Source organism: Enoplosus armatus, chromosome 18 (genome assembly GCF_043641665.1).
Source record: "Enoplosus armatus isolate fEnoArm2 chromosome 18, fEnoArm2.hap1, whole genome shotgun sequence".
Classification (NCBI taxonomy): Eukaryota; Metazoa; Chordata; class Actinopteri; order Centrarchiformes; family Enoplosidae; genus Enoplosus; species Enoplosus armatus.
In genome coordinates, this window is record NC_092197.1 from 19,331,460 (window position 1) to 19,346,593 (window position 15,134).

The 15,134-nt window shown below is 49.7% G+C and overlaps 1 protein-coding gene across 1 annotated transcript in view; it reads right to left on the bottom strand.

Annotated features, from left to right (window-relative positions):
- Positions 1-15,134, bottom strand: part of shroom3 (shroom family member 3) — a 43,698-nt gene that overhangs the window by 4,837 nt on the left and 23,727 nt on the right. Inside the window, exons 5-22 of the mRNA XM_070924234.1 lie at positions 13,427-13,645; positions 12,990-13,312; positions 12,655-12,907; positions 12,242-12,297; positions 11,572-12,034; positions 11,013-11,297; positions 9,889-10,306; positions 9,505-9,638; positions 9,058-9,207; positions 8,276-8,751; positions 7,182-7,409; positions 6,816-7,026; positions 6,157-6,469; positions 4,525-4,601; positions 3,093-3,184; positions 1,919-2,660; positions 1,514-1,793; positions 1,060-1,211 (exon numbers count right to left, since the gene is read on the bottom strand). Of these exons, the coding sequence (XP_070780335.1) occupies positions 1,060-1,211; positions 1,514-1,793; positions 1,919-2,660; positions 3,093-3,184; positions 4,525-4,601; positions 6,157-6,469; positions 6,816-7,026; positions 7,182-7,409; positions 8,276-8,751; positions 9,058-9,207; positions 9,505-9,638; positions 9,889-10,306; positions 11,013-11,297; positions 11,572-12,034; positions 12,242-12,297; positions 12,655-12,907; positions 12,990-13,312; positions 13,427-13,645 (4,872 nt within the window). The remainder of the gene's footprint in view (positions 1-1,059; positions 1,212-1,513; positions 1,794-1,918; positions 2,661-3,092; positions 3,185-4,524; positions 4,602-6,156; positions 6,470-6,815; positions 7,027-7,181; positions 7,410-8,275; positions 8,752-9,057; positions 9,208-9,504; positions 9,639-9,888; positions 10,307-11,012; positions 11,298-11,571; positions 12,035-12,241; positions 12,298-12,654; positions 12,908-12,989; positions 13,313-13,426; positions 13,646-15,134) is intronic.

A 15,134-nucleotide genomic window follows, 5' to 3' on the forward strand; every position in this document is an offset into this window, starting at 1 on the left:
TCGACAGCAGGAAGCTGTCGGCCTGTGCAGATCAGTTTGACAGGTGGGAACAAGACGGCAAGAGGGACAGTAAAAGAAAAAAGTCCCGTCTGTCCTCTGAGCCGGCTTCACGTAGACACTGAAGCCTTCACTGCGGGTCTTACAGCCAGGCTCGGTAATGTTGTTTTTGTTAATTCTGCGAATTCAGTTCTTCAGTGATCCATCTGTGTAGTTTCACCAAACAGTCACCGTGTCGCTCTGCTGTTGAGAAACTTTGATCGGGTTTGTCTGGTCTTTCCCGTCCTGGCTGACAATGCCAACGCCGTCTAACTGGCTAGCCTGGTTCCAGACCTCCAGCAATTCACATGGATCTGGTGATGTGCTCATTGGTGACTGTTTCCCTGGTTGGAGAAGCAATCGACCAAGTAGAGCTTTTTAGGCTGGATTAAGAATGGGGAAGTCATCTACACAGCTAGCTAGCTAGCTATCCAGCTACAACCAAGGTTGAACCTAAATGCTGCAAGAATAAGTCTATCCAAGGTCAAAGGTCAAAGCATAAACAGAGCCTTGCTGCGACTTTCGACTGGCCACGTGTAACAGGGAAATGACGCCTCCAAACTGATGGTTGTTTGCTTTCTTTTTTTTTTAATGAGCAAACATTCCTTCCCTGAACACCATGTTCACCAACAAAAACACACTCAAGATGTCAGCGACTTTGGAGGCAACAACATGCGGAGACAGTTCGGGGTGTTTCTTCTCTGATGTTGGCTTACGGGAAGTCCTTTTCCCCCAATGTTCATCTTTCTGCAATTTTGGTCTTCCTCCCTGTGTTACGTACATGCTACATCATCACGTCTGTCTTGCTCATCGTATTCCACTGTTGTAATTCACTTTCTGCTCGAGACCCACTCCCCATTTTATTGAAAGGGCTGTTTAAACCCCCTGTATTTTCATGTCTGTAGGGAAATAAATAGGAAAGGTCGTTGTTGATACTAAAACTCAAGTGTCTTGGTGTGTTTAAGATATCACTGACAACGTGTAAGAATATTCAAAAGGGAAAACGCATGATGTCAGCATTACCCGTCATCCAATCGGCTGCTGCTGCTGCCCCTGCGTCGCCATGGTGATTTCCCAACCAGTTTGCTGTTTGGAAAGATCTCCTCCATGAGCTCTACAGTGGATTTACCCCCCCACGTGTCCAGGAGGGGTGCCAGAGAGTGGTCCTGCAACACCTGGGTAAAATATAAAAAGGGCGAATGAAATCATGTACAACAAGCGTGGAGTCAGAACTGCACACGGCGACAGAGGTAGTGTCGGAGCTAGGTATGGGTGACAATTACGACCAGATACACAGAACCAGAGTTAGGTAAGATGGCAAAGGTACAGTCCAAAAGAGATCGAAGACAAAGAAAGTTAGGACTAGTTATTAGAACTCGGTACAAAGTCAGAATTATGTAGGGACACTGACTGAGGTAGACTCGTAACAAGGTACAGCAACATTTATTCAAGGCAACTGCGGACTCCGGGTACCCACCAGGTGCCGGGCCAGCGCCTCCGCTCGCAGCTCCTCGGAAGTCTTTTCCCTCTTGGGGAGGGGCTGATACTGAAGACCTAGGCTGTCCTCGGTTGCGGTTGTTGATGATGTGGTGATGGAGGTGACGGAGGAGGGCTGTGGCTTCAGGGAAGGAAGGAGGCCGGGCACAGGAGGAGGAGGAAAGACGGAGGAGGAGGAGGAGGAGGGGGACATTGGAGGGGAGTGGATGGATGAGTTCCCGGTGGGAATGGTGGTGTTGTTCAAGACCTCCATGCCAGGACTACAGTACAGGGGAGAGAACAGAGAGATGGAAAAAGAGAAAGAGCCAGTGGAGAAAATCCCAAAAGGTCCACAATGATAATGATTTCAATGTAGGTGTGAATATAAAAACATTGTATGACAAACCTTCCCACAGTCTGGTGTCCAGCTTCCTGCTCCAACTCGAGGGGAGGAGGAGGAGGAGGAGGAAGGAAGTCATCCACGATGCTTGTCTCTTTGATTGGCGCAGAAGGTGAGAGAGGGGCTGGATTTTGGAGGAAGACCTCGTCAAAGTCCTCCTGCGGTAGGCCTGTTTCTAGTGGTTGCTGCTGGTCGAAGGAGAGGCTGGACTCGGAGATTCGCAGCGAGGACAGGTGCGGGCGAATGGACGGATGGGCGGATGGGGGAGGAGACGACGCGGTGCTACCGCTGTCCTTCCTGTCTGGTGGAGTTGCAAGCTGGAAATGGGGAAGGGGTGTTGGCCTCACTGGTGAAACCTGTTTGGCGTTTTCTGCAGAATGCCCTTCACTCGTCTCTAAACTGAAGGCTCTCCCTCTATACGTGTCCTTTGCAGTGTCTTCTAATACGCTGGCATCGCTCAAGCTGTGTCTCGCCGGCCTGTCCGTCACCAGGGTGCCGCTGTAGCCAGTAGCGGTTACGCCATCATCCGTGCCGGTTGGCGGGACGCCCGGGAAGGTGATGGCATCCAGGTTGGCCTGGCTCAGCCGCTCGCTAGCGTGCCACTCAGCGCTATCTCCGTCCAGAGTCCCGGGTGGGGAGAAGGGGCAGGGCAGGCCGACGGAGGCCGCCAGGGTGGAGGTGCTGTTGGCTCGCTGCCGCTCGCTGTTCCTCTGTCGCTCCCTGCGAGTGACGGGAGTGTGGGAGGAGCCTGGGTCTAGGATCCAAACACAAGAAAGGGTCAGAGAGAGAGAATCCCAGTGCTAAACCCGAGGTCAATCCCAGATGACAGCTTGACCAAAAAAACATAAAATGTAAAGCACTTTTGTGGACACTTGTGCACTAAATCTTCTCAGCTGCTGGGAAAAGAAGAGGGCAGGAGGAAACTGACAACACGCATGACTCATAACTCGCAGACATGGCACAAGATCCGTCCAACAAATGCAGCGCTACAATTTGGGTGCTAATCATAAGATACTGCTGACAGCACAACTGACATCCCTTTGACAACCACCTACACTGCAGTAGGTGATGTCCACAGACAAAAAACTGAAAACTAAGACTTCCTGTGAGCAAGTACGTTAGTGTTCATTTATCTATTTTCCAGTTTTCACCTTTGACAGACCTTCGAATTTTTGCTCACCTTGCGAAGGACCGGCAGGCCGGACGGTGCGCAGACTGTCCTGGGAGTGTTGAGGAGAGACGAGCCCCCCCGATACCTGGGTGTCCGCAGGTCTGAGAGACGGACAATGTAAAGAAAGATTCAAAGAGAGACAGTTCAACTTCAAGGTTTCATTTATTTGTCAGTGTGCGAACCACAGCTTGCATTTGGTGGCACGACAGCGGATGCTTCTGTGCCGCTCGCCGGGCGGCAGCGGGGTGACACCTTCCTCAGAATTCTGAGGTGACTGTCTCGTTAATTCGGAAAAGAACGGGGCGTCATTTTGTTTTTCCTCAAGGGGACGCAGGGGGCTTCTGTCGAAAACGGCGTAGTTCTAAAAACAGGCCGCGTTCCTGAGGTGACCTCCGGCCTTCTCTTTTTGAGAGCGCGCTTATTTCAAGGGAGTTGAAGTGAATAAATCCCTGCGGACTGGAGTCGGTATGCTGTTTGTTTTTGCCGTCTCCGTGACAGGGAGTTTTCTCCGCTTCCTTAAATTCCTCAGTCCCTCCCTGATTGAACTCCTCCTCTGAACTCTTTCACTCTTCTTAACTCCTTCTTCTCCGTCTTCATCATCATCATCTGAACCCTCTCATTTCCCCCTTCTTCTCTTCCTTTCCACCCTCCTCTACTCCCTTCTCTCCCCGCAACCCCACCCTCCTTCCTCTTCCTCCCTCCCTCCCTTACTTTTCCTCCGTTGTTTCCCCTTCTCCATCCCACCTCTTCTTTCCCTCTTCCTCTTCTCCTTTCCTCTCGCCTCCTCCCTAACTCCATCCTTCCCCCTTCTCTTTTTTTCCTCCTATGTTTCGACGCCCTTCCCCCCGTTCACCCTCTCCTTTCCCTCTCCTTCCTTGTCCTCCTTCTCTCCCTCCATCTCTCTCTTTCTATGGTGCCAGCGGTGGAGCACATGGACTCATAAGGTCACAGTTGGATTTAAAACAGCACAGAACATAAAACACACACGCACACACACACACACACACACACACACACACACACGCACGCACGCACGCGCACTGGTTGACTGTTAAACGCCTATTATGGAAGAGAGCTAAAATATCGGTGCAGAAATGATCTGAATTCCCATGATCCCTCAGTGCCCCAGCAGGAAACAAACTGCAGGCTTGGCATTCTGCTCAAAACTACTTAAAATGAGTTTGCGTTTCATTCTGCAAACAGTGACGAGCGAGCGAACCGCCCGAAAGAAAACATCTTTCGTTCCGAGGTCTAGCCTTTAACGATCTTTTTCATGCGAATTGAGGTCGCTGAACCGAAGTGAGGGACAGGATGAATCAGACGACGGGGAAGGACGGATGGAAGACCGCGAGAACCCACGAGGTGAAAAAACGAAACAAAACCCGGTCTGGGATTTGAACCATCGGCTGTTTGGTTACACGATCGTGTGGACTCGCCGTACCTGTCCTCAGCCAGAGAGCGGCGTCCAGGTTCGGACGCAAAGACACCAAACATCCGCGCGTCACCTGGAGGGAAGTCCTGCAACACACAAAGGCAAAACTTACGTCTTTTAGGCCCTTTTAGGAACATAATCCCACTCCTGCCGCTTATCCTCTTCTCATGGAGCCACACTGCATTCATATTTCATGTAATCTATCGTTCATATCATTGCGAAAGCTGGGGGATCGGTACGTTTTATCCTCAGGTCCAGATGAATGACTGCAAGGTCAAGTCCGACCTAAATCTGTCCCAGCACGCTGAGAATTTACAATGCAACAATGTGAGAGTTATCGCCCTTTTTCTCCCACTTTACTCACTTTCAAAGGTGTGATAGCACGGGTGTCACGGCGATGCTTCATTTACGGGGGCTTAAATTAAAAGACTCCAGCACCGTAAAAGCAGCAGCGTCCCCACCCTGCAGTCAAATCTATTGTTTAAAGTAAGAGGACGGAGTGTCTGCTCGTCTGACTGAGCTGTAATGATGTTTATGTGACAGCGGCTGCTCGGATCACTGAAGGAGATAAAAGGACAATTCATCCTTTACTGCGCTCCTTTAAGAACTCTGTGGATGTGCGTATGATGGTGTGTGTGCGATGGATGTATACGTGCGGGGTTGTGTGTGTGTGTGTGTGTGTGTGTGTGCGAGTGTGTTATCTTTGCCATCATCCACATCGGACAGCGCCCAGCCACCGTCTCCGGCTCTCTGGCACCTCACAGGAAACTTTTGAGGATTCTGGGTATTTCCTGTGTGACTCAGCGCCAAACGTCGCCTTCGTGGCAAAATAAATGGTGGCGACGAGAGCAATCGGGAGTATAAGCCGTCTTGGCATATTGCTCCAAGTTGTTGACATATTTCATTTCGGACCAAAGTGGATGGCGACAAAAAAAAAGAAAAGAAAAGAAAAGTTGCATGTTAAAATTGATAAGATGAATGGTTTAATGTCACCGTTGTAAGAAGCAAAGAAGAAGTTAATAGTCTAGATGAGGTTGTCACTCCTGTGCATCTCGGGACATTCATTTGCGAATGAACATTTCTCACATTTCAAAGGGTTTGCACGCTGAGCTACGTTTGAGTCCGGAGGCACATGAGAGAAGCGCCAGCATGTTTTCCGAGGTAAACTCACAATGAATGGCATCCTGACCAGAAGTTGGAGGACTGTACAGTACTGTCTGAAGTAGGGTTTGTAGCCCAGGCTAAATAAAACCGCGCCCTGATTTCAACAAAGTCATTGCTCACTTGCTGGCCCTCTCAGGCTACTGCATGTAACGGGTCACAAGCAATGACGGTGACCGGATGAGTGAGTCGGTAGTCTCGGCGTTGTACAATGCCGCGCCGAAGCAAAGTTATTATCAACGTTAGCTTTTTACTTCTGGAAATTCCATTTACTCTTCAAGTGGAGTTCATTAGTGAAGATTATCTTGCTGAACAAAACATTTAAGTATCAGTATCAGAGTTTACTTTCTGCAATAATCCAAAGTCCCATTGGCTTTTAGTCGAGGGGAACCAGGGCGATGCTAACTTCCAGGTTGGCCTACAAAAATACGTCGGCCCTGCAGCGCTCTATGTTGGGTACGGCCATGAGTGCAGTGTTACCTGGTTCAGTCTCTCTACTGTGGGGGAGGAGCGGGAGCGGTAGTGTTGAGGGGTCTTTTGTCTCTCCTCAAATCTCTCCAGGAGATCCTCAGCAGAGGCCGACTTCCTGGAGTCCCGAGCCGACCCGGCCCTCTGCAGGGCCCCGTTGAGCTGACTGGACAGTCCCGGGTTGCACTGAGGCTCTGCAGCCAGCTGCTGGTGGCCCAGGCCTGAGTCTCTGCTGGAAGACTGACTCTTTCTACTGAGGCCCGTTTCAGGGATGACATTCTGGATGATCTGGGCCTGGGGCTCAGGAGAGGAGCCAGGAGGAGCACTGGGAGCAGAGACAAGGAAGAAGCGTTATCAAAATGTAATGACAATGTAATAATTGATAATAATACGTTATGACAGTTCATCCGGCGGTGAACATGAATTTCTAAAACCAAATTCCATTGCAATCCATCCAAAAGTTGTCAAGACATTTTCCTCAAAACCACTAAGTTCCGTTATGTCACTGAATAAGTGAAATCTTTGCTGGTGACCAAAGTCATTATGTTTCATCCTCTGGGGACCATGAACGAGATATTGAGGTCCGGACGAAAGCGGCGGACCGTCCTACTGACAGGCCCAACATTGCCAAAACCCAGTGTTAGATGCAGCTGGTGTCTGGGTGTGGTTACCTAGATGGCGGGTGCACCGGAGGCCTCGGAGAGGTCACAGTGCCCGGGTAGAAGAGATTGGACTGGAAGCTCCGCAGGTCGGCCCCAGGAGGAAGGGTGGAGCAGTGGCGCCTCTCTCCAGAGGAGAATCTTTGATCTGCGCCGGAGTCCTGGAGGGAGAGCAGGCTGGAGGTGGAGGAGAGGCTGAGGGTGTCGGAGTGACAGGAGGAGACTGGAGAGAAGAAATGAAGGACGCGATGAATCTGAATCTGTTCCGCCCTCAGTCTATCAACGAAATACTTGCTTTACCTGCCCTCTGTCCTTCATCCACTCATCAAGTGTCCCCCCACTCATCCTTTTTTCTCATCCCTTCCTCCCTCCACCCACCTGCGTGATTGCTGTTTTCCGGCTGTAGATAAGCACTGCGGGGCCTCGGTCCACTCCTCTGTCCTCCCTCGTCTCTTTTCGCGCCCCTCTTCCGCTCCACGTACTCGGCCAGAGCGCTGTGCTGAAGCTGCCGCAAGTCGGGTCTGGACGTTGCGTTTTGCGGAGCCCTGCCCCCGACGGGGCTTGCCGCGAGCTCGAACATCTTCCGCCGGTCTGCCACGCTGGTCTCTGACAGACAGGGAGATCACGCTTCATACACACTCATACACACACGCAGATGTTTTTGAGGTGCCATAATAGATACCCAACCATCACAACACTGACATTCCTGTCAGGCTCATTTATTTTGGGAGCAGCAGAGGTGGCCTCGCATTATTATGATTTTAACTAAGTACACAAGACTACAAATCTCACCTTGCGATTCGATGCAAGCTTTGGTACTTAACAATCTCCAGTACTTGGTTGATTCTCCCGAAACGAAGCTTAAAGTGAGCATAGAGATAGCGCTACAGCTAGCTTGCTGGAACTGTACGCAGACTTTCAAAGTCGTTCCTGGCTGCAAAATTAAATGCTCGACTGTCGTCCAAAAATTTCGCTTTTTCTCCGGCAAAGTTTGCTCCTTTCGTGCTTTGCTAAATGCCGAGCGAAAAAGGCAGATTCTGCTCGACACAACCAGCAACAAACTGTGAGTTCCACAAACAAATGTTTTTTTCAACTAGCTTTTTCTTTTCTTTTTTTTTTTATATTTACATTCATATACATTTAGTTTGAATTGTTTACATTGTCATTGTCTTAAATAATATGCCATGACAATTTAAACAATTTACAAAAAACTAGCTAAGTGGCTAACAATACAACAGATTTACTTCTATGCCTGTGTTTTAGGTTGTATATGACGTCTGTAGTCTTTATATGGTTTGCTTTTGTCTTCAAAAACTTTCATTAGTTGTGTGTGCATTCAAGAAGTGCTGTATGACCCAAGTAATTTTGATCACTGCGCAATATTGACTTGATTATGGGGAGATCTTGTGGCAGGTATTGGGAGAGTTCAGTCACGACTATGCCAGGAGAGAGCACAGCGGGTTTTTATTTACCTCCTCCACGCCTGAAGATGGCAGCAGTCTCGGCATCTGAAACCCCAACCTCGTTCATGTTCTCTGGCTCGGAGTATGAGCGCTTCTTCTGGTCGGCTGCCAGACGCCTGCGGCCGCAGATCCGCATCACAGCGGGAGGTCCAACGGGCGGGACGCTGGGGAGGGCAGGGGGGCTCGGGCCTCGAACCTCCGGGCTGACCACATGCCGCTCCTTCGGTGTGTGAGGGGACGTGACCAGTGCTGGCGACTGTGGCGTGATGACGATGCCCTGTGGTTTGGGCATGGTTTTTGGGGCTTTTTTCTCCAAGGAGTGGTGCTTGGCAGTGAGGGGCGGAGGCTGATGGCTGCTGGAGGAGGAGATGGTGGGAGGAGCTGCAGGAGGAGGAGGGCTGATTGAGGAGCTGAGGTCTCTCCGTCTGAAAGAGGTGGACCGCAGGACCTTAGACTGGGCATCTTTCAAAGAGTCCCTGTAAGATCTGATTAAAGACAAGTTCCCAACGTCAAGATGGCTCAGAGAGACTCAGAACACTGACCTGTTGAAGGACTCAGTTTATTGTGGTCTAACTCTATTGGAGGACTCTGACCTGTTGGAGGACCATGACCTGCTGTAGGACTCTGACCTTCTAAAGGACTCTGACCTGCTAAAGGACTCTGACCTGCTCAAGGACTCTGACCTGCTAAAGGACTCTGACCTGCTAAAGGACACTGACCTGCTAAAGGACACTGACCTGCTAAAGGACTCTGACCTGCTAAAGGACTCTGACCTGCTATAGGACACTGACCTGTTGGAGGACGTGTCCTGCATGGGGCCCAGCATTTCTTGGATGTCCTGTCTCCAGGAGAAGTCTTTGCTGTTGTCACCCTCCCGGTGTACATCCAGATGGAAGCTGCTACGACTCCTCTGGAGGGCTGAACTGGGATCTGCTATGGTCCTAAACACCACACAGACACACAACTGCCTTTTGACAAGTCCAGTAAATGTGACTCAGATGGACTAGAGCCAATCTGAAAGGACTCCAGACACAAAATCAAATATTGCAATACATGAAACAAGCATGTCATTTTTGTTGACGGGTAACAATTTGGAACAAAGCAAAAGATGACACAAACTGAATGTGGCCATATAAGCTGGAACTGGGCTAAATACAGTTACTATTATAAAGACATTTATTTTACTGTGAAAAACATTTTTAGTTATACATTTATATATACATATAAACCCTTTTTACCTGTATTTCCTGTGTTCGCTGCTGCCTCCTCTGTAGCTCATAGTCCTGTGGGCTTTGGTCCCGTTGGTGCTTCTCTCCAGCATGTTCCTGAGGTCATCTGCTCCACAGGCGGCACTGCGGCCTTTCTCGGTCATCTGATTGAAAACCAGACAACATAGAGCAGTGAAGCAGCATCACAGACAACAACAAGAGGCAAGGTTTTCAAATCTAGGGAGGTAAGTTTAGGGTGGAGCAAATCTTTTCTAGTAAGTCAAAACGTGTCCGTACAAATGCATATATATATGCATTAAGCGGTGCTTTTTACATACAAATGGGGTTGACCCTTATTGTGTGCTTTGAAAACTTTCTCCGTTGAATCATTTAGAGAAGTTTGGTTTGAGTTACCCTCCGATGGGTGGCTTTGCCGTATACGTTGGCGGTGCTGTGACTGAGCGGCTTTCCGGCGTGCTCCCGACGCTCGAAGCGACTGACCTTCTCCAGGACAGAGAGGCTGCGGGCAGGTCCCTGGCTGCCATCGCCAAAGCTACCGTTGCCGTGGCTACCGGCCGAGACGGCACTGTCGGGGCCCGCACATTCCTGGACCTCGGCGAGGGCGATCTCCAGACGGGTCAGTGGGTGTTCTCTGTCTTTGTCCTGCTCTCTGTGGTCCCAGTGCTGGTACTGCAGAGCCGCTGAGTCACTGAGGTGACGGGGAGAAGGCTGGGAGGCAGAGGGGCGTGGAGCCTGGGCGGGTGACACCTGTCCCTGGGGGAGCCTGGAGGACGCCACTGGCTCTGAATCAGCGCTGGTCTGGTGCACTGACCTGAAGGGAGGGAGGGAGGAAGGGAAAATTGAGGACAAGAAGACATTATTACTGACATCAACTGACTTCTCCTGATACAGTCACTACATCCAGCTGTTCCATTCATGTCGTCCAACTATTCACTGTCAGGAAGCTGCTTTTGTTGGACGGAAATTTATCAGTTCGTGCTGTTGTGGATGTGTCTGTTGCTGGGCCCAGTAGCATGATATTAATGTCAAACAACATCAACATCCTTTCCAGTCGTTTCAAACGTGACTGGCTATCATCTAAGAACAAATGTTTGACCAGTCTCAGCATTTTCTGGCAAAGGTATTGGGTTCGGCACTGCGTTGCCTGGATCCTGGAGCCCTCTGCTCCAGCAGCAGCTGTACTCCATGGGAGACTCTGGCGTTTTCTGCAAATCATCAGCTTTTCAGTTATTTCAAAATTGGATTGGCTGTCACAATCCTCTACCATGCTTTTGTTTTCTGCAGAAAAACCTAGATCTGGGAGCCCACTTTAGACCACCAGTTGGAGGATTCTGACCTGCTACAGGACTTCAAATGGTTGAACGACTGACCTACAAAGGAGTCTGACTCAGACAGTAACTCTACAGCCGGGAGCCTCACACTGCTTACTGAATGGGCCACAAATGACCTTTAGCATACCTCTTGATGGAAAACAAACATAACTCATTCATTCGCTGTCATGACACAATTTTTGATACCTGCTCCTGTCTCCCCTGGACACCTGGACGGGTGTGCAGGGGTCCCTCCACTCTTGTGAGGATTGGGGCCTGAGTCCAGGAGTCGATACATGGAAATCCTGGTCCTGTTCCTGGAACACTTGGCTGTGGGGTGCCTGGTTTGTCTGAATATGGGACCCTTGGAAGCTCTGACTGTGAAGGCCCTGGTGGTTTTGGGTCCTTTGGGCCCCTGTCTGTCTCTCTGATCCCCCTCCAGCAGTTTTCAGGCGGGCTTTGTATCCAAAGTTAGACTCATCCTGTTGAGGCCTGATAAAGTAGAAGTTTGAGTTAGCATGCGCATTTGTTACGGCTCTGTAGCACGAAATGAAAGTAATGCCAGAATCAGATACGCAACATCAGCCCAACCCCGCAGACGTGGCATCAGGAACGAAACAGGACAACAGCCTCGGCATCTTGACAAAGCGTGAAGTTGTGCATTTAGCCATAAATTGACAAAAATATGACAACAACTACAAACAGCTCCTTGGTTGTGGGGGATGACACTCAAGAGTTGTTGGCTGAAATACCAGTATAGAATCACCTGTCTGCCTCGTGTGCTTGAGTCCTGAGCTGTGTAGAGGCAGATGTTGAAGAAGAGGAATAGGGGTATGGTGAAGAAGTGTTATTTTGGTATCCATTTTCCGTAGCTGTCATCCTTCCATCCCTCTGCCCCTCTGTCGCTCCTTCCTCTCTCCCTCCGACGCCATGCAGCCCCTGGAGCTGCTGTCGGCCGCTCTCCTTGGCCAGGGCGGGGTAGACTCCGGAGGAGCCGGGCCCAGGGCCGGCGCTGGGCATCTGTGCATAGTGGGGCTCGGGCTGGGGGACGGGGTACATGCCCGTGGGCAGAATGAGCCGGCCAGACTGGTGGGTGGGGCCCGCGAGTCCTGTAGGGGAAGGGGGCTGTGGAAAGCCTCCACCCTGCCGGGGCTTTGTGGTGGGGCTGCTCTCTGGGCTCTTCTCTATCACTGTGTGAAGCTGACCCTCAGCGCTGTACGAGCCTTTCGCTGGAACCACAGAACTGATGTCAGTGTTTGTAAGAGCAATGCAGAGGATGATAACAGAGCTTGTTAGGTTTTTCAGACTGGATTCTGTTTTTCTTACCTTTCCTCTATTTATTTATTTATTTTGGGGAATTTTTAGGAACCTCTTTCTACACCTTTTGTTCTGTCCTTAAAATTTGTAAAATTGCCCGAGATAGAATTCAAATATACCTGCACCTGAGGCCACAGGGCCACTGGAGTGATGCCAGGAACCTTTCTGCAAAGACCTGATTGAAATAAAAAATAGAAAAGTTAGTGTAAGTGACATTTCATTTTACACACACATGTATATTTCATATTTCATCATTCTTATGTTTAGTTAGTTAGTTATTTTCACAAACACAGCTAATTTCTTAGCTTCTAAGAACAACACCTGCTGTACATTTATCTTGAAGCGCAGAGAGTCCCAGGTTCATGTCTGCTGATCTCTTTAGGTTTAAAGGAAGGTAAAACACATGTTGGAGCACGACAAGCTAGACTGAAAGTGTGGCTCTTGCTTGTATCAAATCCTCATCACCATTATCATCAGGGTCTATCTTTGGATGACAATCAATATTCACCCTGATTGGACAGACCCTACTCACCGCAGTGACCGGGCGTGCTCCAGGCTGGACCAGGAGTTTGGTCTGTCATGGTTCCTGATGGCTGCGTAGCTGTCGCTGCGCCTCGGCGGAGCAGGCGCCCCCTTCAGGCTCTCGTAGGAGCTGCGGCTAGCTGCCGGGCCCCATATTGGACCCACGCTGTGTCTGTTTGAAGCAGGTACGCCACCGCTGCTGCTGCCGCTACTGCTGCTGCTGCCACTGCTGCTGCCGTGGTAAAAGACCCCACCCACTGAACCTGGAACCAAAAGTACAAAGAAAAACAATGATCACATCAAAATTACATTACCTGAAAATCAGTGTTGGGACTGAAACTTTACCTTGCAGATCTCGGCTTAGCCCCGGCTTCACCCCTACCCCGCCTTTGGAATCTCTGTTGCGCAGCAATGCAGAGGAGGTGGAGCTCAGCTCATGGTCTTGAGATAAGCCCTGCTGGGTGTCGTAAACCGTCCGGACATAACGTATGTCAGCCTGCTGCATATCTCCACTTCCTCCTCTCTGAGGGACGGTTTCCAGCGAATAGGAACGCTCTGGGCTGAAGGAGGGGGTGGAGGCAAGGTACTCTGGGATACTGGAGCTGGTGGAGAAGGAGGAGTATGCAGAGTCTCGTTTGCTGTGGAGGTGGTCGATGCTGTTGGAGGACCTGGAACACGAAGAGAGATTTAAGAGAGAGCTATGTTAGACACACCCTGACCCTGCCTTGGTACTTCACAAACTTTCAGTAACAGTAACGGCAGAAGCGTTTGTTTGTATGAACCTGGCGGAGGACAGCTGGTGGCAGGAGGAGTAGGCGGAGTGGGGTCCGCTGTGGGTGGGGTTTGCCAGTGGGTGGTGGTGCTGAGCTCCGGAGTGAAGCTGGGAGGACTGAGGAGGGTCCAGGCTCTCCATGCTGCCCCTAGAGCTGTACTGGTCTGGACTCTTCCTCAGGTAGCTGCCGCCAGAGTCAAACCCACCAGACAGGTCCGTGGTTGAGGCACTGAGAGACAGAGAATAGACATTTTCACTGAGGAGGCTCAGATAGATGCTTTGGCAAAATTCAAATAGAAACAATATCAAGATTCTTACAGACGGTCTTGATGTTGCTAGCGAGAGGGGGAATATAGTGACTGACGTCCTTAGTAAAACAATCACAAGGACCTCAGTTTTGTCAGAATTCAGATGGAGGACATTTTGAGACATCCAATTTGTAACAGAAGCTAGGCAGTCATGAAGGGTGGCAGGTTATTGAGGTTATTAGGTTTAACTGAGAAGTAAAGCTGCGTGTCATCGGCATAGCAACGGTAAGAGATACCACAGGAGGAGTTCAGCAGATGGCCCAGGGGTCGCACATATCATGGAAATAGAATGGTTCCTAGGATCGACACGTGTGGGACCCCAGACAAGAGAGGAGCTGAGGAAGACACGTAATTGTTGTAAACTACTATGAGTTTGACGTGATAGCATGCTAACATTTCCTAATTAGCACTAAACACAAAGTAAAGTTGAGGCTGATGGGAATGTAAGTTGTTTTGCAGGTATTTGGTCATAAACCAAAGTACTCATTCTAATGCATCTTCACATCAATGTCATCATTTGCTGCCTGTTATGTTAAGTCTGGCAGTGCACAAATACGGAATGACAAGACTTTGAGTTGGGACGCACAATGAACAAAATAGAGAGGGGGTGCTGGTCTGATATTTGTTGTGGCTGTATGAGTTTTTTTTTTGCTTCTCTTCTAGAACAGAATCTGACATGAGAGGAATCTCTTAAACAACTGGTTTATTAAGCTGGTTTTATTTTCTTTGTGCCTGAGAGGAAAGGATAATTAGATTTTTAGCAGTGCAGAACAAGCTGTGCAATATAGCTCACTTTTAATTTAAGGCTTGACATTAATGTAACAACAGTCAACTAAGTGTTACAGAAATATTACAGGTCCAGCCTCATCGGATTGCTGTTGTGACTTGAAAACTCAAACTTAATTTGCCAGAACATTCGTGCGACCAGGTGTATGTCTGGAAGAGGTTTTATTTGTTGGTCGTAAAGTTGGTGATTTGCTGCTGAATCGGATGTTACCTCACTGTAGATGACTGACTGGAATGTAATTGTGTGCGTGTGCGTCCACGTCACAGTTTGACCCACCAAGCCCTTCAACCGAACACAATGCAATTACTGCTCCGGAGAAGAGGACAGTCTCCGTCTGTCTCTGTCTGTACTTCCCCTTTCTGTGTCAGTAACCTCAGTGAGTTGAACTTCTGTGTCGGTGTCCGTCTCTGTTTGACTTTCCGTCTCTGCCTTCCCTTTCTTACTCGCGGTTCTATTAAAGCAGGGCTGCAGAAATGTTGCGACAAACGTTTTTATTCCGATCCCCACTTCATTAACAGGACACAGCGAGAGTGTTTGTGTGCGGGTGAGACTCAGAGGCGAGGGGGAAGGGCACCAGGAATACCCCTTTTTGCAGGCATCGATGTCAATGCCCCGTCCAGCCA